This window comes from Gadus chalcogrammus, chromosome 15 (genome assembly GCF_026213295.1).
Source record: "Gadus chalcogrammus isolate NIFS_2021 chromosome 15, NIFS_Gcha_1.0, whole genome shotgun sequence".
NCBI lineage: Eukaryota > Metazoa > Chordata > Actinopteri > Gadiformes > Gadidae > Gadus > Gadus chalcogrammus.
The window spans coordinates 9,427,939-9,452,938 of record NC_079426.1 but is presented as its reverse complement, the minus strand read 5'-3'; the positions used below and the strand labels follow the sequence as shown (position 1 = coordinate 9,452,938).

Genomic DNA, 25,000 nt, shown 5'->3' with positions numbered 1-25,000 from the left:
CCGCTGCCTGAACACACTGTGATGTATTAAAGGGCACAGCAGTTGTTGGGAGTGGAAGTGCCCGGGGGCCTATATAACAAACAGCCAATCAACCTTCGGGGCCACACGCCTGGGGCTCTGCCACTTTCTGGGGCCCGCAGAGACGATAAATTGCATGAGCAACAGCTCATAACTTAGAGGACTTGATAGGGGACGGGATGGAATCCTGTCCGTTGCGGTTTAAATCGTCCCCACAGTGGTTACGGGGGAATGGAGTTTGGAAGGGAAACCATCCATCACTGCGCTTTGTGAACTCTGGGGTTCTTTGATGAATATGGAGCGGAGCTTAATTCAGTTAACTGAATGTAGTGTTGTCGTTAACTTCTCCGGAGAGAGTGAGGGCAGAGAGAGAGAGGGGGTGAGGGTGAGGGAGAGAAAGAGGTTACAGGAGACAGGGAAAGAGAGAGATAGGGAGAGTGAGGCAACAGGGGAGAGGGTGAGGGAGAGAAATACAGAGAGATGGTGCAGGAGAGATTGAGAGAGAGAGAGAGAGAGAGAGAGAGAGAGAGAGAGAGAGAGAGAGAGAGAGAGAGCGAGAGAGAGAGAGCGAGCGAGAGAGAGGTAACTCTAAGGTCACTTGCTGGTCAATAGACGACCGTTAATTCTAAGCAGGATCTTTTGAGGTTATGAAGGCATATCGTATTACCGAGAGAATGGACCGACTGGAGCGACTGAATCAGCTCCAGACAGGAGAGGCTAACTAACCATCATACTGTGATTCTGGATTAGGTGGGATTTGATTCTCATCTTCGACCTCTGCCAGGGGTCTCAAAGGAAATGCTAGGATTCTAATTGATTGCTATATGCTATCTGACTTATCCATCTATTTGAATTCTTGCTTGCATCCAAGGTTTAACCGAAACCTTTTCTTACCTAAACCGTGTTTAACCTAAATACCTGATACTTAAAACCCAAACTTAGAAATAACGCAGACTTTTGGAAAAGTTCTCGTGATTTTCCCAATGTCAAAATGGCGTCCGGACCCACCCTTCTCCGTGACGTGACTCTGGGAGCGGCTGATTGGCTTCCGCGGCCGGCTCAGCGCCATCAGCACCGCCGTCTTGGCTGAACTAGTACTTTCCATCTCCCCTTCCTGCTCCCCTGAAGACAGCGTCCTGGACCTCGCCCGTCTGCCCCCGTCCCCTCGCCCCGGCGGGGGGCCCACGCTCCCGTCCCGGGGCCTCTCCCCCTTCCCGTGGACCAGCGTGTCCCTCAGCAGCACCGTGGCCCCCACCGTGCGGCTGGTCTCCGTGGCGACCCACCCGCCCCCCGGCTGTGAGCCGTAGGGGGAGGGCGGCCGGCTGTGGGGGGGCGGGGCCTGCGGGTCGGTCTGCATGGAGGACTCGGTGGTGCGGGGGGTCCGGGGGGTCCGGGGGCGGTCCTCCATGGAGATGGCCACGTCCACCATGTCGGAGCCGAACGGCGGCGGGAAGAGGACCTGGGAGAGGCCGCTGAGGGAGCTGACCGGGGTGCCCGACGACAGGGAAGAGGCCGAGGAGAAGGAGTCGGACCCCTGGGAGGAGGGCGCCGGGACCCCGTTGGACACTGGGGGGGGGGGGGGGAGCGGAAACACAGAGGGAAGGAAGGAGATAAGTGTTAGAGTAAAAACTAAATGTAGTGTTAAACTGAGCCATTAATCCCACTGTAAATGTTCGATTGAATGACCATTACAAAGCGGTTGAGATTAAGGTCGAACCAAAAGGGGTTCCTGATGCAAAAATGTACTTTCTTCCAATCTCGATTTATTTTTATCTAGTTCTGTGAAGACTCAATCTTCATCCAACTCCAACATTCAAAAACAGACATGGCACTTGAAAACCTATTGGCAAAATGTAATGTCAAGACTGGAGCTTTTCTTTTTAATATGTGGTTCAGACTACATCAGCTGTATATTTGTATATATATATATGTATGTTTAATGTTAATCAGACATAGACCATACATTTGTTCAGCCAACTGTATTCGGCCACCATCTCTTTGTAGGCTGGGTACCTTCCAGCCTCCTGTTGAAACAATATAAATATAATTTTGTTAAAATATTGAAATATTTCTTAATCATTTTGAAATAATTCTGTCCTGAATATCCTATAAAGGGAGCTTTGCTTAGACCCTGAATAAGAAGGTGGTATGGTTTCAGTACCAAATATGAATTTACATTTTCAAAGGCTACTCCAACTGTAACAACATTTGGCACAGAAGAAGAGTGATGTTGGCTGGATGACCTTGGCTGACCCTTACACAAAGACACTTAATGTAGCATCAAAGAGCTGATACTCCAGACTCCCTCCAAGTCTCCTTCCAATGCTTCAGCACAGCAGGTACGGAGGTGTTGGGTGACCAAACCCCTTAAGGTCCTGAATGTGATTTTTAAACACAATGGCTTCATATGTAAGAATAAGGGGGGCATAAAATATGCTTTCTACTGAATAAAACCTGATCCCTGGCTGCCGCTGAATAATGAACGCTGTCCCTGGATGTTTTTCACACATGGAACCTGAGATCAGAGGAGTAAAATGAGCACACAGGAATGCCAGACCTAAGACTTTGTGCATGCACGCACTCACCCACACAACCACACATATGCAGACACACACACACACACAGAAACACACACACACACACACACACACACACACACACACACACACACACACACACACACACACACACACACACACACACACACACACACACACACACACACACACACAAATACACACACAAACAGACACAATTGCTATGTCTCAAGGGGATATGTGGTGTAACACTGCATACATATGCACACACACACACACACACACACACACACACACACACACACACACACACACACACACACACACACACACACACACACACACACACACACACACACACACACACATAAACACACACACACACACACACACACACACACACACACACACACACACACACACACACACACACACACACACACACACACACACACACACACACACACACACACACACACACATTAGAAATTCATGGGAAGGTAGCCAACTGTCTGTTTTTTTCTAGGCACCCTCAATTCAAAGAGCCTCTGTGTTGTTTAACATGCCGGGGCATTCATTATGTGTCAGGGCACTTAAAGAGACTCGGCAATGAAGTCATTATCGTTCATTATACCTATGGAAAGGTCTGAGGTGTACGTACCCTGATGGTCAGCATCACATGGGTGTGGCTCTTCAACACCTCCACCGCGTTGCTATGGGTGATGTCTTCAAAGCTCACCCCATTGGCTGCGAGGATCTGGTCACCCATCTTGATGCCATGCAGCTCGGCCAGGCCCCCGGGGTCCAGTCTTGATGAAACATGCAGTCAGTAAGGAAGTCAGTAAGAGGTTCATTTGAATATCCACAGCTTTGGCAAAACTTATTTAGAACAATTCTACTACTACGCCACCTCATGGACTAGAGTGGACAGCTGGCAATGATTAAGCATTTAAGAAAATGTGATAACTCTCTTAATGTAATGTAACAGACTAGCTTGCAGTTACATTCCTAACGCACTACTAATCTACCATCACTGATTCCGCTTCACTTTTTGCTACCACTGTCTGCTCATTAAGCCCCTGTGGCACTCCTTCATCCCTGTAAGGAGGGAACCCGCTTCTGTCTTCCTGGGGAATATCCCATGCCCTTCAGAGGGGTTTAGGGTCTGGGGATGTCGTATAATGTGGCCTATAAAGCGTTCATAGACTGTACTGATTCAGGGCTATGGAAATGAAACAGTCTGGAGTCATACTTAAGACCAACGCGTCTGCACATTCAGCATGTCTCGCCAACATTTTCATTCTGCTGCATGGAACCACCGCCGTGACAACGAACGTAAGATGACATGAATCAGACAGGCTCTGGTTCCTACTTTGACACGTAGATGCCCAGGCCGAACTCCTTGCCCCCTCTGATGTTGAAGCCCAGGCAGTAGTCGTCAGAGGTGGTGTACAGGTGGATGATCCTGCGCAGCGCAGAGCAGTTGGAGCTGGTATCGGAGGGCGTGCGCCCACTCTCCTCCACCACCATTCTCCTGTGGATCAGGTCCACCCTGCGCACGCACACATACACACATACACCACACACACAAACACACACACACACATATCAACACGCTAAAGGACCACATGTACTACAACCTCGCCGACACGCCATTCGTATGCCACACTTTGACATGATTTATAGTGCAAAATTGTATATGGAAACGTCATTAATGCGCCAGTAGGCGTCTTCATATAGATGGCAGATTGCAGAAATGGGGGTTCAAACCAAGAACCTTTCGGCTGGAAGTCGAACCCCCCTAATACACTATCAATGGCCATGAATATGCATCCAGGTTTCCTCCCTCCCTCAGGTCTCACCAGGTGGTCTTCTCCTTGGAGTAGCGGATGCCGGGCACCTTGCCCACCCTGCGGACCACCGTCCTCAGCCTGTGGTTCCCGGTCAGCACCTTCACAGCACTGCTCATGGTGATGCTCTCCAGGCTCACCCCGTTCACCTCCACCAGCTTGTCCCCCACACACAGCCCAGCCTGCTCTGCACACCGCACAACACCACAAGCTTCACTGTCTAACATTTCGGTTTCATATTAAGGTGTATTTACCATCATGCCATTTATCTCTTCGTCGCCATATAACCGTGAACTATGTACATCTTTTCTGATTTTTCTTTTGCACACCGTCATTTTTAGCAGCAGGTATTGGAGTGAGCCATATTTCTCAATAAGTCAGGCTGGGAGTGGGAGAACCTAACCACAACTAGGCTGTCCTGCACCCCCAGCCTCAGCCCTAAAGCAGACGTATCGATACAGAGGGGTTGGTTTAACTTTGGCATTGATTCGACACTTTAGAAGACAGGATAGTTCAATATGATAATAAAATCTGATCAAATTTAGGGAGGGAGGGAAGGACAGACAGGCAGAGGGAAATACAGACTGACAAAGAGACAAATACAGAGGGGAAAAGTGAGACAGAGGGACACACAGAGTGGCAGAGGATATCTAGAGGGAAACAGATGGAGACAGAGGCAGAGAAAGAGAAAGAGAGAGAGAGAGAGAGAGAGAGAGAGAGAGAGAGAGAGAGAGAGAGAGAGAGAGAGAGAGAGAGAGAGAGAGAGAGAGAGAGAGAGAGAGAGAGAGACATAGATTGACAGGGAGATAACTAAAGGAAGACAGATGGAGACAGTGGGAGAGCGAGAGAGAGCGAGAGCGAGAGAGAAAGAGAGAGAGAGAGAGAGAGAGAGAGAGAGAGAGAGGGAGAGAGAGAGGGAAACAGAGTGACAGGGAGATAACTCAAGGAAGTCAGTTGGAGACAGAGGGTGCGAGAGAGAGAGAGAGGGAGAGAGAGAGAGAGAGAGAGAGAGAGAGAGAGAGAGAGAGAGAGAGAGAGAGAGAGAGAGAGAGAGAGAGAGAGAGACAGACAGACGGAGAGAGAGACAGACGGAGAGAGAGAGAGAAAGAGAGAGAAAGGGACAGAGAGAATGGGAGAAAGAGAATATGAGAGACAGACACAGAGGAGGAGAAGTCTGCACACCTGCAGAGCTGTCGTCCTCCACTTTGCTGACGAATATCCCCAGCCCGTGTTCGGACCCCCCACGGACGCTGAAGCCCAGACGGCCATCTGGACTCTTATCCACCGTCACTGTGTGGATGTCCTCACTGTCTTCCCCACCTACACACAAACACACACACACCCAAACACACACACATTGCATACAAAGCCATGATACACACAAACGATATTCCAAAAGTATAAAGCCAGGCCTTTGCTCTTTGTTTGTCCATAAAATGCTTTGGTTTTTATCAAGGTGCTAGAAAGTCCAAACCGTTCTTATTAGTGTTCATATTATTCTCCATGGTGGTATGATTTATGGGGTTAGTATTCCCGTTGATATTGATATGGTTGATGCATTATAATGGATGTAAACAGCGTGCTGAGGCTCGGTGCGTCCCCTACCGTCCACCGGGGTGTGGATGAGTATGACCCGCCCCATGGGCGAGGAGGACCCGTGCCGCCGCCGCCGCCGCTGCTTCTTCTTCTGCATGTAGCGCGTGGCGGTGTGGGACCCCCCTGGCTGGCCGCCGCCCCACCCGTTGAGGGGGTGGGGCTGGTCCCCTCCAGCCGCCATCCCACTCCGGCCGTAGGGGGGAGCCGAGTGAGCCATGACGAGAGCCTGCCTCCCCGTCCCTTACTCATCCAGGCGCAGGGGCTTCGGTAAGGGGCTACGCTCGCTGGGTCTGGGAGCTGGCGCCTTGGGGGGTGCGCGTGGGCGGTGGTGGTGGTGGTATCGGTGATGGAGTCCTGTTATTGGTGGTGATGATGATGATGATGATGATGATGATGATGATGGCGGTGGTGGTCTTGGTCTTTTGACAGCGGTGGTGGATTAGGAACGGTGATGGTTAAGGCGGTGATGGTGGTATTGCTGTGGCGACCGGTAGCGGAGGTGGTGGTGGTGGTGTTCCGATGGGAGAAAGATGAAACCTCCAGTAATTGGTTGCTTGCGGTGAGGTACAGTATGTTATAGGTATAGCCTCCCCACACGCACACGACACTGGACTGGGGCAACGAGTATAGTGTGATTGTATCATCCCCGGTGCAAGAAGTAGACCTCAACAGAATTCTTCTTTAAAAGATAAACAAACCAAAAAGAAAAGTAGTCCATGGCTGAAGATTTGACTTTTGATCTCACCAGGATGAGGATTCCAGGATGAAAAATGCCAAGGAAAAGATATAGTCATTAAAAAAAATATATACAATCCCTATACTTCTTCTAGAGGCTTCCAAAGCCATACAAAGCGGTGAGGCATACGGGCGTATCGGTTCCTGTGATCCATCTGTAGGACTACATCCATGGTGTCTGATTCTCACTTATCTACATGCTGGCTGGTTGACGGTATGAAGGGCGACCAAGAGTGCACGGTGCTTCCCCAAGGGACACATGCGTCGTCATGTGTAATGTAACTGATAGCCTTTGGGAGGCTACAGTATAGTGATACGAGGCTACAGCCTACAGCGTCAGTAGTTCGAGTCAAGGGCAATCACCTGGTAACAGGTAAATATACCACTATCCGTTTTACAACACTGGAATAACACAGAGCAGGCCAATACTTTGTTTGTGATTGTTTACAAAAAAAATAGGCCTGTGTATTAGGCTTACCCTGTTTCTTGGAATTTAACTGCACCTGTAATCAGCACCTCGGACAGCGCCCAATGAAACGCTAACGTTTGTTATGACCTTATTTCGACGCTTAACGGAAATAATTTACGTGACAAGATAATGGAACGAGGTGAATCATGTCTGATGATGAAACCGAAAGGGGAAACCCCCAAAACGTAACGAATGTTTTCACTCACTCGGCTCACCTTGATGTTTGTCAAGTTGGGTGTCAGAGTTCCAGAGTTATCTGACTGGAGTAGAATCAGCGGTCAGATAACTTTCCATATAGAAACATGTGTTGGCTATATTCACATATCAAACGTGTAGGATCATAGCCTTATCCGAGATCATTAAGTGGCGATGTAGGCTACCTTGCTCTCGATAGAACTGCACACCCGCCTTACTGCCCTATGATTGGATAGCGAGAATGGATGCAGGCCAACTCATGTGTTATCTGGAAGGGTCGACGCTTGGCTTAGAGGCAAGCGATCTAATTAAGAAATAAAAACAAGAACGTTGTTTAACTTTAATAAACTATGGCTCTACTAACACAGAGAACATTCAGTTTAGATATTCAAAACTATATGCGCTAGGGGGGTATGAAGTGTAAGTAGGAAATTAGGTTAAGATATTAGTCGATGCGTGTGATAAAGGGTCACTACGACCATTTCTGCTACTTCTCTTCTATTTCGCCCTGTCACTTCCTCTTAGCCTTTCACAGACCAGGCCTACACAATTTATAGTTCTCAATAACTTAAGTTGTATTGTTGCATCATATTTCTTACTTGATTTTTCTTATTGAATATATTCTCAATACTTTTGCGTGTATCATATTGCTTTGTCTTTTATGCATCAACCTCAAGGAGTCTTTAATTTTTTTGTGCAAATACACTTGGCAAAATAAAATGATGAATATTCTGATACTGGTTCTGTTCTACTGCTGTTTAAGTCGGTGTTCTGTCGCTCTCTGGTGGATGTAATCTAAACTGGAGATGTTACCGAATATGATTAATCTACACACCCTGCTTATTTTTAGTGCAATTAATACTAACTTATTAACTCGAATGAATACGAGTCCGAAATAAACAGATAACGTCTATATATTTCCCAAAAATACATAATATTGTATTTATTGCTGACATTTCGTTTTGAAGAGCAATGCACCAATAAGGTGCTGTTTATCGTCCTCGGCCAGCCATGGTCGACCAATCAGACACTTTTTATTGACCTCACCCAGCAACGATCGACCAATCAGGCACTGTTTATCTTCTTCGCGCATCCCACACCGTAACGAATGGAACATATGACAACCACAGACGACGTCGCCCAGCGTGTATACAGGGAGGATTTACACCGGCAGAGCCGTGATATTGAGAGGTCATACATTGTCCATTGTAAAGGAGGTACGTGTTAATGAACAAAGCCAGGCAAACGTTTACAAACTGACTCACGTTATCCGTTCCCTAGGCTCTTAGAGGTCGCATCAGTGCTTTCCAACTAAAACTATTACTACTTAGCGTGCTAAAGAGCTAGCTGTCAGGCTGGTAAGCAAACAGTGAGTATGGGAGTTGTGTGTTATCTTGGTAATAACGGTCGAACTACTATGTTATATGAAACACCGTCTTTCAAACGAATTGACGCGTCTGTTTAGTGACGGTTTGCATTGCTTGTTCTAGGTAACAAATAGTTGAAGCCATACATATATTGCTAGCTTGTGGTTAGCTCAGAGCTACTAGGCGTGTTGTTTCCCGAGACCGTAACGTTAAATGTGTCATTGGCCGCTGGTGTCGTGCAAGGACTTTTCTCCTGCAGCTCTTCGTGATTTAACGTGTCCATCTGTTACCTCGTGTAATGGTATGCGTGTTTCGTCTCTTTTTTTTTTTTTTTACAATTATAACATCACGAAGAGCAACCACAATTGCCCTCGAGAATCTGACGCAGTTAAATTGTAGCGCTATTGACTAAAGTTTGAGTAGCATAACGTTAGCTTTTGAAATGTGTTTTAGGACTAGCCGCCATTAAAAAAATATTTATTTAAACCGATTATTTGCCATAATGTGGCAATTTATGTTGAGTAGAAGGAGAGAAGCTTGGAGTCTTTCTTACAAAAAACGTAGTCATTTTTGCCAAAAGAAACAAGGATTAAAAAATGATCCATTGACCTGTTACTCACAGCATGTTCACATTTTGCAACTCGGAGTCGTTATAACCTGTTCACAGCTAGGAGGCTTGCAATGTGATCAGGGTTTAACAGGAGTGGGATTATTATTTCACCCCCTCCATCATTTCACCTTCTTTAGTGTGTATCAATCCCTGTGCCCAGATGGACTTGCGTGTTTTGGTGTTTTGTTCAAAATGGATTTTTAGAGCTTCTGTAGTTATTTTAAGTCACGGCAGAGTAATATAGTAGTGTGTTTGTGAAGGAATAAATGCAAACATGTACTTGTGTAAACTTTTGTGATATGAAAGTGATGGGCGTGTTTCTCTGTCCTCCAAAGATAAACCAATATGTCTGGAGAGCTGCCTCTAAACATAAACATCAAGGAGCCGAGATGGGACCAGGGTACGTTCATGGGCCGCGCCCAGCACTTCTTCATGGTCACAGATCCCAGGAACGTCCTGCTCTCGTCTGAGACCCTGGAAGATGCCAGGGTCACTGTGGAGAACTACAGGTACTGTGTGTGTGTGTGTGTGTGTGTGTGTGTGTGTGTGTGTGTGTGTGTGTGTGTGTGTGTGTGTGTGTGTGTGTGTGTGTGTGTGTGTGTGTGTGTGTGTGTGTGTGTGTGTGTGTGTGTGTTAATGCTGTAAGGATTTATGCTTTGCTTAGACTTGACAGTTGAGGTTTCTTGTCAATATGGTGGCTGAATCAGTTAAACCTATTCCTGATCTTTTTTTGTGGAGTTCACATAGGGTAATGGACAGGGAATGTGTTTTGGATGCATCTGCATCAGAAAGTCAAGTTTGTAAAACAAACTCCCCTCTTGATAACCAACTGCTGTAGGCAAATTATTTAGAAAATAAAACAAACAATGCTTTTATTGTTTTTTTTCCGGATAACCTTGCTTTTGCTAATGACTCGAGCAAAAAACTAACGAGCACTTAAGTTAATTATGGCTGCAGGTTGTAGCATCTGTTTGCCGCACCTTACGTTCAATCTGTAGGGAAAACCAATGCAGACAGAATTAGAAGCTATTGCTCCAAAAGCCCTGCCTCATTCTGAATAGTATCTTTGGGACATTTAGTAAAAACAGTGATATGGCTAAAGTTGGGTGCCTTACCTCTGATAATGAACCAGATCCTGGACTAGATTGTGTGTTTTAACCAGAGGTTTTGTGGTCCTCCCAGAGCTGGGATCGTGAAGCCGGGCCTGACGGAGGACTCTCTCTGGAAGGCCAAGTATGTCTACGACTCTGCCTTCCACCCTGACACCGGGGAGAAGATGGTTGTGATTGGCCGGATGTCGGCTCAGGTGCCAATGAACATGTCCATCACAGGATCCATGCTCACCTTCTACAGGTAACTGGGAACTCATCTGCCGTCTGTGACTCATATTTCTGAATACTGCCAATCTTTATGAGACTGATATTAGTATTTTATCAATTCTGCTAACTATAATTATCCGGTATGCTTTTTATCTTGCTCTTGTAAATTAAAAAAGGATGTGTAGGATCTTTATTGTTTTTTAACCCTATCTGCTGATTTTGTTTTTGGCATAAGGACACCGTTCCTCTTCAGGGACTGTATAACCATCAATCACTGAATTCTAATAAGATGGTGGTAATGAAATGTAGCTTGCATGCTAACCATGAACTTCTGAAACACCTGCTGGTATCCATGTTTGGAGCGGGAGGTCAAAGACAACCCAGTTGCTATTGCTGGCGTCAATGAAAGTCACATACTTTAAAGTTGATTGACAGCCGCTAACCTCTGCAAGGCCAAAATCCGGTCCTGTGGTGCCCTTGGCATTCGAAGCACACACACCAACAGATTTGAAAGCACACGACATGGTGCAAACAGTGTTCCTGAATGTGTTCCTTGCTCTTATTGGTCAGGACTACGCCAGCGGTGGTGTTCTGGCAGTGGGTCAACCAGTCCTTCAACGCAGTGGTCAACTACACCAACCGCAGTGGAGACGCCCCCCTGACCGTGAAGTAATCCCTCTACCAAATCATTCATCTATTAGCGTGTTAGTCTGTATGAACTACAGCAACGCCACCCAACAACCGCCTCATTATCCTTGCCACCTGGCCAACCCCCCTCTTATCAAGATTATTGTGAAATAATTTACTACTTTATTTTATTATTAATAACCACAACCCTAGTTAAGATTCACAAATCGTCAAGCCAAATGGCCATAAATTGATCCATCAAAAACAGGCCAGCCTTTGACTCCCACTGGGGCCCACCATGCCTAGAGATGTATTCATTCACATTATTATTTAGACTGAATAATGACGGGGCCTCTGGAAGTGGTTGTTGTTGTGGCCAACGTGTGTCCGTCCTCCTCCTCTCTCTCAGTCAGCTGGGCACCGCCTACGTCTGCGCCACGACGGGAGCCGTGGTCACCGCCCTGGGCTTCAAGTCTCTGGCCGCGGTAATGCACGGGGTCCTCCGCCTCACACCAGGAACAACCACGCTAAACTGAGGCGGCTCCACCGCAGACGACGTGAGGCGTTATGTTAATCATGTGTCTCCCCCCAGCGCCTGCCGCCCATCATGAGCCGCTTCGTTCCCTTCGTCGCCGTCGCCGCCGCCAACTGCATCAACATCCCTTTCATGAGGCAGAGGTGAGTCCCAACCCCCCCCCCCCCACCCCCCCTCGTCAAACTCCCGTTGATCAGGGCGTTTCCTGAGGTGGGATTGGTGCAGGTACCGGTGCACACAACTTTGTCAGTGGTGACAGTTGACACAGCATGAATCAATAGTTAATTGTGTAGCCATAAAAGTCTATTCAAGTCTGGTTTGTCAAGGCCGCTTTTGTTTGGAACACAAGTGAGCTTGTTAAAGTTAAAGTTATTCTATTAGTGAATGCACAACATGCCAGCTTTGCCCGTTATGTTGTGCATTTGACTAATAAAATAACTTGAACTTGATCGAGCTCACTTGTGTTCAAAACAAAAGCTGCCTCGACAGACCAGATGTTAACGTGATTGACACCTCCTAGGGAACTGAAATACGGCATCCCGGTGACCGACGAGAACGATAACCGTCTGGGGGAGTCCCCTCGCGCCGCCAAGCAGGCCATCCTCCAGGTCATCGTGTCCCGTATCGGCATGGCGGTGCCGGCCATGGGTAAGGACCGACTCCTCCCCTTTACGTGGTCCCCTCCTGGGATCGGTTGGGTAGTCGAACGGGATCATGGGTTAAGAGGTTAGAATTGTATTGGTGGGTAGAAAAACACAGGAGCCGTCTATCTTTGTGTGTAGTGGGGCAGGAAGGTATTAGTGTCACGCCCCCCTGGCCCGACGGTTCGGAGTTTGATTCCGGATGTACGCAGCTTACCTGCAATCTTTTACTTTGACTTTCATGTTTAAGGGTAAGTCTCAGTGAGATTAAGATAGACGTTTAAGGTGCTTGAATGGCTAAATAGTAAGGGCAATTACTATAATATTGTTCTAGTTGTTTTGGTTCTAAACCCATTTTTCCCACTGTTCAAGATGTGTCCTTTTTCTCTCCATTTCCCAGCTATTCCCCCCGTCATAATGAATGCGCTTGAGAAGAAGGCTTTCCTGAGGGTAAGCATGGGACCCAGGGCCTGTCATCTCTTGCCATCTCTAACAAACTCTCATTTAAGCCACATTCCACAACTGTCCATCACTTCTTAAACTGTTGTGCAGAAATGTGTGCTAAACGAGTCAGACCCGCTCTGATCCCCATGCAGAGTATGGCCGGTGTGTAGGCGAGCAGTGGATAAGATCGTTCTAATCTGATGACAGAAAGCCTTAAAGAGGGTGCCTAAAATCCCTGTTCTCTGTGAGAGAGGAAGAGCGGACCTCCATGCCCGTTTCATTGACCAAGGTTTAAAGGCGCGATAGAGAGAGAGGGGCCCATTTTACATTAAATGTTTTCAGATACAGCTTGGTTAAAAAAAACATATCTTGTTCTTCACACTCACACTCACGCTTCACACTCGTTCTTAACTGGCATACACAGCTCATAGGAAGTAAAGGAACATAAATTGTATTGCGGTAGACCAGGATAACGCTAACATTCATGTCCTTCCCTCAGCCTAAGCAAGGGATGCTTGGTCAAACTAATTCATTGCGCCACACATTTTTGAACATTGTTTTTCTGTCCCCTCCTGCAGCGTTACCCATTGCTCAACGCGCCGATCCAGGTGGGGCTGGTGGGTTTCTGGTAAGTAGCGGGCCGCACACCTCTGAACGAGAATGGAAGAGGGAGGGATGTACACTAGGGCTGTGCAATTAATCAAAGTTTGATCGTGATTTTGATTTTCAGGTCAAACTCCGAACTAATTTAATCGAGTTAATTTTTTTTTCAAACATTTCAAAGTTCTCAGTTACAAAGCTTTTTTTGGAGAGAAATGCTGAGAAAATGCATCATGTTTCAAACTTAAAAAAATAATAAATTCAATAATCGTGATTTCAATATTGACCAAAATAACCGTGCTTATGATATTTCCTCAATCAATGTATACCATCCTCCTGGCTTACAGTGCGTACGACCCCTCACTTTGGGTGTTCTTTCTCTTCTCCAGCTTGGTGTTTGCCACTCCACTGTGCTGCGCCCTGTTCCCCCAGAAGAGGTATGTACCAGCCCCTCCCACAGCATGTACAGTGCAAACTAAATACCAGAATGGTTGGAATAAAGAAGGCATATAATGGAGTGTTTGAATACAAATAGTAGTTCCTAGATAATCTAATTTTGCACTCGTGCTGCAGTTCCATTGAAATATTCTGTGCTGGAAATGCTTTAATCACTCGGGTCACATGGTGTAAGTCATGTGGCGTTGAAGTCAGATAGGGATACTGGGCTCATTCTGACCGACTGCCTCTATCACTGTCCTTGTAGCTCCATGAGTGTGAGCAGTCTGGAGCCGGAACTGCAAGAGAGGATACGAGAAATCAGCCCCCAGACCACCACTGTGTACTTCAACAAGGGCTTGTAGGACCACAGACACAAACACACTCACGCAAACAAACAAACAAACAAACACGCACGCAAACACATACACAAGCGAGCGAGTACGCACGCACACATCCATATTGGCTGAGCCTACTACTATCCAACACTCTGAGGGAACAATTCAAAAGGCAGGGGGAACTCTGTTCATGCTTATTGTTCCGCTTCAGTCTCCCATGTTATGTGCTTGTATTGTTTGTTATTATATTTTGTATGGGTGCTCCAAAGTGCAAAGGGTCGCAGTAGAGATGGCGGTTGAGTTTTGAAGAGGAGTGCTGGGTTTTAACCGTTAGAGAAAACGGATGGATGACCAGGAAGACCTTGAGACACGTCACTTCCCTTGGCACTTGATACGCTCAAGGCTGACCGACACTCCTTTTTGGTTTTGTTATGTGCTGTGCTATCATGTGCTATCTCCTCTCTAGGGTTAGGTTAGTAATGTTTAATGGCTCCACGCCCTCTGTTTTTAGTAAATGCTTTTTGATTTTGTGATTTGAGTGAACCATAGTAAGTCCAATTCAGAGTTGTAGTTTCTTACTGGCTTCAGTTTATTACCTTCTATAACTATGCAACCCTTTGCCATTTATCAATGCTTTATTTAGCTTTCCAATCATATATTTTTGCACTGGCTTGACGCTCATTCACCATTTTTATCACAATTGGGGAAAAAGGAAAATACACATTTCATGAGCACAAAATGGACCACGCCTAGTAACCCCAGCAACTTATGACTCCTCTGAAGTGTACTTACTCCTTCGCTATTTTACTCCATTATACAGGTGCTAGGCGCATATTAAACTTCAATATTATAGTAGCCCCATACGTTGGAGCAAGATGTCAGCGTTAATGTTTATGTACTGTAGCCACGACGATGCCAAACTCTCCGGCACACTTCAAGGCCTTTGGTTGATATGAGGTTCACTGAATTGTGCGACAATAGGGTCGAGCTACTTGATTGTTGTTGATGACTGTAACCGATTGGGCAGAATGTACAGTGTACCATCTGAATGCTAAAGCTGTAGCTCACCCCATAGATATCACAAGGCAACCTTTGAGTAAAACACTATATGCAGATTAGAACTGAAGGCAGAAATGCCCCTTCAACCCGATGCACCATGAGTTGCATATTTGTCCCCCAGATGGCAGCAGAGTACACATGTATCAGAAATCAGTACAATCAGATGCTACAAGAATGCATATGTGTGTGTGTGTGTGTGTGTGTGTGTGTGTGTGTGTGTGTGTGTGTGTGTGTGTGTGTGTGTGTGTGTGTGTGTGTGTGTGTGTGTGTGTGTGTGTGTGTGTGTGTGTGTGTGTGTGTGTGCACAACAGAACAATGAGTGAGGTGTAATTGCTTCTGCTGTAACTCAAATGTATATTGAGTTACTTTTGTTAGCGTTACCTTGCGTTGATAAGTAAACATGGTCACAGTGGTAACATTTATTCTGATACTATAGTGATAGATTAGTTGATGTATCGTGACCCTCTAACCTCTATGTATCCACACCTGTCACTTGAAATCTATGGATGTTTGTGTATGTTTTTGAGTTTGAGTAGATGGTAGGGCGTACTACCTAACCGGACTGAAGTTGCTATCAAACAGGGTCATCTACCTAGTTATGTCTTGTTAATTCTCCCATCTGTATGTTTTAATTGCTCGTGACAAACATCTTATAAATACATGAAGTTCAGGACAGTGTTAAAGGAGAACAACACTCTTCCCTTTATTCATTTGTGTGTGTGTGTATGTGTGTGTGTGTGTGTGTGTGTGTGTTATGCTATGGCGTTGCTGATTTTGCTTTATGCTTTGGGTTAAACTGCACTATAACCTTTGCTGTGCTGCTGTATAAGCTTTTAGGTGGCTTTTTAGAGGGGTTATATTGTTGACTGCTTTATGAAATATGTATTGGAAATTGTATTGTATGATTACTGTGCTTGACAATGTTAAACGGGATATACGCTAACTAATACCAGCGCTCACAAGCAATATGTTGAGGAACGAGTAACTTTTTATTACTTTCCCCCTTGGTGCAATTGAGTCCACAGTATTTTCTGAGATTGTACATTTTCCTAGATGTCCGATGGACATTATGTATAATGAAATATTACGGACAAACTGGTGGCAGTCAAGTTGAAATACTTCCAGCCGTTCAGGAGGATACCATGGTAACCCATTGCACCCACTACCAAAGATGAGACCAGTTTGAATTGGTAAGAGTTGAGGAATTTCAGATGGAGACTTTGTTTTAGCGTGAGCTTATCATAACGGACCTTCTCTCATGTCAAGGCATGTCTTATGTTCACTAGAATGGGGTTGCCCAGTAACTATTTTGATACTAAATAGTTTGTTCCGAAGTCATATTTGAAAAATTACCAACCACAATGATAATCCTCAGGAAAAGATATGGTAGGAACTAAATCTATTTTAAGTCTGATGAAAGTAATTTAGAGTTAAACAATATCACTGAAAGTTTCCAGTCACTGCACAAGTTATCCAGCATTGCACAGAATGATTTTTCATGCATAGATATTTGTTGTACACTCCACAAATGTTTGTTTTCATGGCGTAATATGTACAAAAACTCCTGTTAGTTACGTTCTTCAGTCAGTATTAGTACAGTACTTGTTTCTTCCTCCAGACTTTGTACTGTGTCCGTTTCCTTCCTTGATGTGCATTTACCAAGAGCAACAGAATAAAATATTTAACTGGAAGTTCTAACTGGGCTCATATCTTTGTGTGCCGTGTGTCTGTCTCATAAGGAGTTGGTCCTACCCTATTTTGTTGCAAAACCCAAACTAGATCAATTATGAATAGATAAAGACCCTTAGGTCTTTAGAAACTAAAGATTTACTAAATCGTATGATTTAAACATTATTTTGTTATAATAGAAAATACTACAAACTTTCAAGAGTTACAATTCCGGAAATTATAGCGGCATACTTTTAACAACCAGTACTGATAAGAGTGAGATAAGCAGGCAGGGATTTCAGTTCAGGAAGTTATGTGTGCTTTGCATTTACATACAGAAACTGCTTAGTTTACCATTGATAAACAACTAGGGCATCGCGGTTCATAAAAGGCCTTAGTCTTAGATCGGTTGAAGTGGATGAATATGCAAACTCCTTTTTTTATTTGCGAATTGGATTAGAGATGTCAAGCTAGGCATGCAGTTCTTCCTGACCTTAAACAAATATGCTACAGCAATACAAAGGTCTTTGATATATGTTTTTCCAAGAAGCTTCAGAATCTGCAACAAAAAAAAAATCAAGGGAAACATTCCTTTAGATTTAGTAGGTTGCTTTATCTTATGAAAAACAAGTCTTGTCTCCTAGAAGCCAGCTCTACCCCAAATAAAAGGGCATATCTTGATTCAACAACAACCTACCTTCAGTCAACAGAAACAAATCTTTTAGAGATTGTTGATGGATCTGTTTTTTATATATTGTGTTGAAGGTATTGCTCAAGGCAAAATGTCCCTTGTACTGTACATTTGTTTCAAGTGCTTGCAATGTCTTGACGCGTGTAATACAAAAAATTCAGACAAATGAATTAAAAAGCAATATTGTAAGTCTAGGTGTAGAGTTTATTGCGGTTGACAGGCCATCCAAACAGGCAGACAACATCTCTCCCAGCAAATAACGCATCACCCGTCTGCAGCACCCAGAACTCCTCGTCGGCATGGCAACGGTAGTGAGCCGGTGTGTGGAAGCATCCAACCCGCTCGTCTCCTGAAGAGTTTAGAGTCAGGTTTTCATTATCACACACAGGCTGACAAGACCGTCCGCCATGTGGACTGCAGCCTGGGTACCCAGCACAGGGCGAATGATAATTAAAATAACTCATAAGATCTGTATCAAGTGTAATCCAACATATGCTGTCATTAGAATCCCATATTGCACTGGTTTTAAGGTCACAATACATGCAATTATATGTTGGAATTAAAACATGCATTTTTGGTTCCATGATGCATTCACAGTGTGGTAAAATGCTGTCAGGTGTCAACAGCTTTCCTTGCCATTGCAAAATGAAAACATCTAAATCAAAAACAGAACAAAATTCAAGAGCCATTTAGAAAAATTAATTACACAGGAATTAAATAAAGATTATCCTTGCCCGCTGCAATTTCTCTTAATTAAATTTAACTTAAATCTATTTGGCTGGAATGATCTTCTTCACGGCTTCTAGAACATCTGCAGTGTTAACCTTGTCCCCAAACTCTTTCTCACGGTGTTCTAGAAGAATCCCCTGTAACACACACACACACACACACACACACACACACACGTCAGTTCACCATAACTAAATCCACAAAAAATACATTGCACTTGCGTCATGCCGGAATAACTTTTAAATTCGATTGGCCAACCTGGTCTCCGGGCCCAATGACGAACACGCCTCCCAGGATGAACCCCTCGCCGATCATGTTGCCCTGGTGACCCCCTCTCCGGGCTCGCATGAAGTTCTGCCACACCCCCAGCCGGAAGAAACCCATACCACCCATCTTCCTCTGCAGCGGCCCGTAGAAATGTTTCTACAGGGAGGAGGGTGTGATTAGGTTCCCTTGATATTTGCCATTGTTTCGATTTTTGAGAAACAATATAGGAGAGGCTTTGACTGCTTGATTCATTCTCAACAGACAAGGTATCACCCACATAAATTCCTTTCATTTTTGGAAAATACATTTGATGAACAGTATGACGTTATAGATATAATGTACCTTCTCATCTAAGTACATAGAGTGCCCCTTCTCATCTATGTAGATATAGTGTACCTTCTCCTCTAAGTAGATATAGTGTACCTTCTCATCTATGTAGATATAGTGTACCTTCTCTATGTAGATATAGTGTACCTTCTCATCTATGTAGATATAGTGTACCTTCTCTATGTAGATATAGTGTACCTTCTCCTCTAAGTAGATATAGTGTACCTTCTCATCTATGTAGATATAGTGTACCTTCTCTATGTAGATATAGTGTACCTTCTCATCTATGTAGATATAGTGTACCTTCTCATCTATGTAGATATAGTGTACCTTCTCTAGGTAGATATAGTGTACCTTCTCCTCTAGGTAGATATAGTGTACCTTCTCTATGTAGATATAGTGTACCTTCCCTATGTAGATATAGTGTACCTTCTCCTCTAGTTAGATATAATGTACCTTCTCCTCTAGGTAGATATAGTGTACCTTCTCTATGTAGATATAGTGTACCTTCTCCTCTAGGTAGATATAGTGTACCTGCTCTATGTAGATATAGTGTACCTTCTCCTCTATGTAGATATAGTGTACCTTCTCTATGTAGATATAGTGTACCTTCTCTATGTAGATATAGTGTACCTTCTCATCTATGTAGATATAGTGTACCTTCTCTATTTAGATATAGTGTACCTTCTCCTCCAAGTAGATATAGTGTACCTTCTCATCTATGTAGATATAGGCCCAATCCCATTTCTACCCCTTACCCCTTCCCCTTACCCCTCCCCCTTGTCTTGAAGGGGTAAGGGGAAGGGGTAAGGGGTAGAAATGGGATTGGGCCTTAGATCCAATTCCTTACCCCCTCACCTTACCCCTTCAAAACAAGGGGGAGGGGTAAGGGGTAGAAATGGGATTGGACCATAGTGTACCTTCTCATCTATGTAGATGTCCCCCGCAAAGTGTGGTCTAAAGTCCTGCAGCTCCGTGCCGATGTCCTCCTTCACCACGGCCACCAGAGGGACCCCGAGCTTCTCCAGCTCAGGCTTCAGAGAGGACAGCTCGGAGGCCTCCTGCGAGAAGATAGACGACACAAGAAGGAGATAAGACGATAAGTCGGGGACACTGCTTGAAATGATGGTGTTATGTAAGAGTAAGCCGCTGAGGTTCAAGACGAGTTCACACAAGCCGTCAGGAGTCAGACCGCCGCATTCCATCCACTGCCTACGTGTGGCGGAGAAAAATTAACCCACTGCTCCGGAAGTGGGAGTTCGTTGAAAAGATACAACAGGATTAACAGGACTCGCCGCATGGGCAATTTCCGAAGAAAATGCCAGTGGTTGCGCCAACTTGTCGCGCACGCCACATTCTGTGAGCATGCTGACATGCTTAGGCCCCGAGGCTAATGAGTGAGCACTCCAAGCCTCAAGTCCCTGGGCTGCTTTGAAGCCGACTTGCGGTTGCTCAAACTATTGGGCTGATCGTTTTGGTTTGGCTGTGAGTTATGGCGCCCGTGTCGCCAAAGAGGTCACTTTTGGAGGCCTGCTTACATGCGGTTTCTATATGTGTACCATGATTGACAAGGCTGAGTTGTTCGCCTTCGGAATGGTTGAAGTCAGCGTTTTTTTCCCCATTGACCCCATTGACTGATTATAAACAGTAGCTTGGTGAGCACATGCAGCAGTGGTCATTTGAAATTGACCCTGTGGCACCATTTTGTTAGCTATCAACGCAACTCCCGCCTCTGGGGTTCTCTGAAGCAGAATTGGGATTGGTTGAATAATGGTGGCTCATTTGCAAAATCGTAATTTCGAATAAAAATCGGCCATAACTCTGCCATTTTTAAGATAATCAAAATCATAATAATACCATAAGGTTGGGCAGTAATGAGTATTTGGACAATATTTTCAAATAAGGTCCAGATACCAAGTTTCTGTCAGTGACAGAACTTCAAGACTTCAAGTCTGGCAGAAATATTTTCAAATGTATGTGGTATTAACATCACCAAACTAAATGTACCACTAGTAACTACCTTATGTTCCTACGTAATAGGAGGACAGCCGTCATCGGTAACATGTTGAGATTACACATAGTGATGGTTGGTTAGCCACAGCCTGTGTGAACTCGGTGCTAAGCCTGACTAAGTAGCCTAAGTCACCTCTCTGCACAGAAATCACCCAGGCCGCCGGACGGCCATGACCACAGCTCCGCTGGCCTCCCACAGGCTCTTGGCCTTGATGACCCCGCCACCTGTTGAGGTAGAGCAGACCAAGACAACAAGGCCATGTTAAGGCTCGGTTCCACATGATATCATTATTTGGTCTACTGTTCAATGGCTACGTTTTCCAGAATGTTGTGAACTTGCAAAACATCCCGGACAGGGTTATATGTTCAATCTTTAGAAATGTGCAGGAATCTACCAAACTACAAAAAAACGAATTCTTATGGTCACGTGTGTTCAGGTCAGGAATGTGCAAACAGGTACAAACAGCCAAGTAAACTGTTTCTGATGTGCCTTAAAGGCCACATACAATGGACTCTTTCCAGATATTTGCACACTATCTAATCTTGCATTAATTCGAGAAACGGGATATGATCATCGACCAAAGTCCAATTTGGATGTGGCGCTATAAAAATGTCTCTAACCTTCTGTGGTGGATTGCAGGTCTGCATCCTCCAGGTAGTCCATCGATGCCTGTGCAACTTTAGACAAACACAGGTCAGTGTTTGCAAAGAAGATGCCCACTATCGCTGCTCCGACTGCCCCCAGACCCAGAGACCACACCCCCATCCCCAACAGCTCTCCCTCCAGACCCGAGGATAACACTGGGAAAGGAAGGAAATAATAAGTGGAATAAATTATTTTGTTCAATAGAAAATATACATGATGATAGATAACTGCCATCCCTGGCTGTGACTCATGCCTGTTATTAATTTCCTTGTCGTTTATTCCCCTGCCATGACATGGGAAGAGGCCAGGCAGGTTTCTGTGAATTGAAACTGGCGGAGTAAAAGGTATTTGCAATCTTTTGTCTATCTTGGTGAGATGTCATGGTTAAGACACACCCTTGTTATATTTGCAAGTTCAACAATTACGAGTAAAGGTGAAGTCTACATTATTTTCTTTCTTTTTTTTTAAAGAAAATAGAAAAATTGACCCAGGAAACTCAGACAGAAAGTCAGAAAGAGCTTTGCGTTAGGGGAGGCAGGCCAGGGACATGCTTAACTTATACTACACTAGAGAGAAACAGGGTAACGTCTTGCCTGAAGTGGGTTTGTTTGGTTCAGGGATGGCTGTGGCTTTACTGAGGTGAAAGAGGGCAGTGTGGGCCCTGACAAGGCAGGGCCCCGCTGTGGCTGGGGACTGGCTCATCGGAGGAGTCCCTCTCATAGTTAAGGCAGGGTAGCGCAACAATAGTTTACTTCTCAGGGTGGCGGAGCACCGAGACAAGGCCAGCGCCATAGATAGTGTCTATGGAATGCTCTGGAAAGGCTGGGGAAAAAAATATATACGATTCTATTTCTAACAAAACTGCCAACAATTTAGTCATACAAACAAGTCAGTAAACAGTGAAAACCAGCTGGACCGGTCCAGCCATCAGGAAAGAAACCTTGACCAAAAACATAAAGTTTGCCTTCATATTTCTGGTTGATATATAATCCTAACATTCCATTAGTTGTTTTTCTGTTCCAGGTTCTTTTCGACAATAGATTGTGTTTGTGCAAGTATCAAACATCAATAATTCTATAACCCTTTGGGGATAAATACAGTGCCCTATGTATATTTATCAATATATGTATCCATCTATCTTTACACTGGACAATAGAAGACAAATCTGCATATATAATCAAATATACAAGTTATAAAGTCAGATATTATTCACATGCATTGGCTATTGCTACACTATAAAATATCACAACTAATAAAGAAGCAAATTCAATGAATTAACTCAGAAACTATAAGAGACGTTCATATGAACAGCAATCTAATAAAAAAAAAAAATCGAATTAATTAATTAACCAATATAAATGTGTAAGCGGGTTACTAACTTGCTGATGCCTCCGTGTTGCAAAAACAAATCGGCGTTTTTTGATGTTTGATGATGGAGTTTAAGCCCCCTTCAAGAAGAGTCCTCTACAACACTATGGCAAAGTTCAGTCCGTGGAGACACTTGTATGTAACTGCAATACCAGGGGCTGCAGTTTCAGGACCGCAGTTCAGGGACCTATTATTTCGTGACACTGGCTTCGGGACACGAGTTTCCTTGGATGGCGAAGGAATCTCATTAGTATCTCAAGACTAAATCGCGAAAACGTGATGAAACACGCTTAACCATATCTATAAACACCTAAACGAACCCTTGCCCATACCTTAATTTAACTCACCTCTAACCTAACCGTAAACGGCTATCCGGCTAAAATTTGCAATTTTAATGTAGACCTTCACCTAAACGTCAACGCCATCCTATGAAAATTAACTCGCCTTCGCCAACACCTAAAGTGTTAATGATTTAAAAAAGAAAAGAAAAGAGGGTCCCATGAGTGCGGTTCCAGGGGTGCGGTACTGAAACTGCAGCCGCAGGAGCACGCTTATTTGCGTAAAGAATAAACAACGATAAGAATCGACCAATTGAAACGGAAACCTTTTAGTTCACAGCAACATGCTCAAGGATTTGATTGTGGCTCAAAGTGTCAAATATATTTAAGCGAATTTCCTCATTGATACATTTTACGACTAATGTTAATTAGTACCTGGACTGAACGACAGAATGTGCCTACAGTCCAACATCCTACTTCAGCTGCGACCTTGATATGTTTTTTCTTCTTAAATGTAACATTCAATGCTAATCACTTGTACAAAATCAAGGGCATATTATCCTGGGTGCCTTCTCGGCCATTAAACAGATTATAATGTTATGAAATAAAACCTTATGCCAGTATCTGGTAGCATCACACAGGTCAGCTTAATCTTTACAGGTGCTAAATACGATAACGTTAGCGCGGCTACATGTTATGATCTTAGAGCCAGATAAATACAAATTTCTTTACATTTTTGTGCAGTATTACATACGATTACAGCTGTAGATGAATGCAGCAACTCACAAAACACGAATGGGAGAAGAAATGCCGTCAGTCAAAACCATAGGCTAGCCAAAACAGAATTCTCCTGAAGGCGTACTAGTCGATCTATTCTAAGGGGAAAGTAATCGAGCTAAATGGCAGGATCAAATTACCCAAGACTCCAGATAAACAAATCTTTAATCATTGTTTGTATTAATTAAAGGTACCACGCTGCTCTATGGAAATAATTGCAAGCAGTTATGTTCAAATTCTCTGAAAGAAAATAATCCACACAAACAACAGGTCTTTTGACGCTCCAAGTTGAATTCAATAGCTCTGCCATTTCTAATCAAAACCATTTTAAATCGTCAATAATATATAACTTTGATTCACCATTCAGTTGACATTTGCCTTTTTGCCTTTTGACTCCTCAAAAATAAGTGACCATAAATTTTGAGTGTAATGTATCGATAAAAAGTGTATGCCTGGTCAAAATAAGGGCCTTTCAATATGAAATTCACTTCCGGCTAATCAGATAAGTTAAATCACAGATTCTAGGTAGACTTGTGAGGACACTGGGGATTGAATACCCTTGTGCTGGTAGCACACTCACAAGGCTATCAAGTGAGATCTAGTTTGTTTTTGTATTGTACTTCATATATTTTTTATACAGGACATTCATTTTATGGCAAGATGTGTCTGATATATAAAGACATTTCACTTGTGTTTTTAAACAGAAAAAATTGCCTGACACTCTCGACAGTTGATGATATATCTTTATGCAATAACTTTGAACTGTTTATGTTATGTATATTCGATGAAGTCTAACCTAACTGGGCTTTGTGTGTATAGCCATCAGAACAGTCCCCTCTCAGTTTGGGAAACTACTCTTCA

At 44.3% G+C, this 25,000-nt stretch overlaps 3 protein-coding genes across 7 annotated transcripts in view; 1 reads left to right on the top strand and 2 right to left on the bottom strand.

Moving 5' to 3' along the window:
- Nucleotides 1-6,218, bottom strand: part of LOC130404985 (PDZ domain-containing protein 7-like) — a 15,078-nt gene extending 8,860 nt beyond the window's left edge. The window contains exons 1-7 of the mRNA XM_056609938.1: nt 6,011-6,218; nt 5,586-5,725; nt 4,418-4,590; nt 3,928-4,107; nt 3,217-3,364; nt 1,982-2,042; nt 1,027-1,584 (exon numbers count right to left, since the gene is read on the bottom strand). Of these exons, the coding sequence (XP_056465913.1) occupies nt 1,027-1,584; nt 1,982-2,042; nt 3,217-3,364; nt 3,928-4,107; nt 4,418-4,590; nt 5,586-5,725; nt 6,011-6,218 (1,468 nt within the window). The remainder of the gene's footprint in view (nt 1-1,026; nt 1,585-1,981; nt 2,043-3,216; nt 3,365-3,927; nt 4,108-4,417; nt 4,591-5,585; nt 5,726-6,010) is intronic.
- Nucleotides 6,219-8,506: 2,288 nt separating this feature from the next.
- On the top strand, nt 8,507-17,471 carry LOC130404487 (sideroflexin-1-like). Its single transcript, XM_056609250.1, has 11 exons — nt 8,507-8,617; nt 9,713-9,886; nt 10,560-10,730; nt 11,267-11,365; nt 11,733-11,808; nt 11,916-12,001; nt 12,379-12,506; nt 12,900-12,949; nt 13,522-13,571; nt 13,933-13,980; nt 14,247-17,471. Exons 2-11 carry the CDS (start codon nt 9,723-9,725, stop codon nt 14,341-14,343), a joined length of 969 nt encoding a protein of 322 aa, XP_056465225.1. The 5' UTR covers nt 8,507-8,617; nt 9,713-9,722; the 3' UTR covers nt 14,344-17,471.
- On the bottom strand, nt 17,460-24,247 carry LOC130404488 (peroxiredoxin-like 2A). Of its 5 annotated transcripts, XM_056609251.1 has the most exons (7): nt 24,149-24,210; nt 22,310-22,538; nt 21,692-21,871; nt 21,204-21,295; nt 19,978-20,118; nt 18,722-18,886; nt 17,460-18,600 (listed from the first exon to the last, which is right to left on the bottom strand). In XM_056609251.1, the coding sequence occupies exons 2-7, from the start codon at nt 22,506-22,508 to the stop codon at nt 18,505-18,507; spliced, it is 873 nt and encodes a 290-aa protein (XP_056465226.1). In that variant the 5' UTR covers nt 22,509-22,538; nt 24,149-24,210; the 3' UTR covers nt 17,460-18,504. The 5 variants fall into 5 exon arrangements, with proteins under 5 accessions (XP_056465226.1, XP_056465228.1, XP_056465227.1 ...); XM_056609253.1 differs by lacking the exon at nt 22,310-22,538 and having other exon boundaries at nt 17,643-18,600; nt 24,149-24,247; XM_056609252.1 differs by lacking the exon at nt 22,310-22,538 and having other exon boundaries at nt 17,643-18,600; nt 24,095-24,158.
- Between the last annotated feature and the right edge of the window lie 753 nt (nt 24,248-25,000).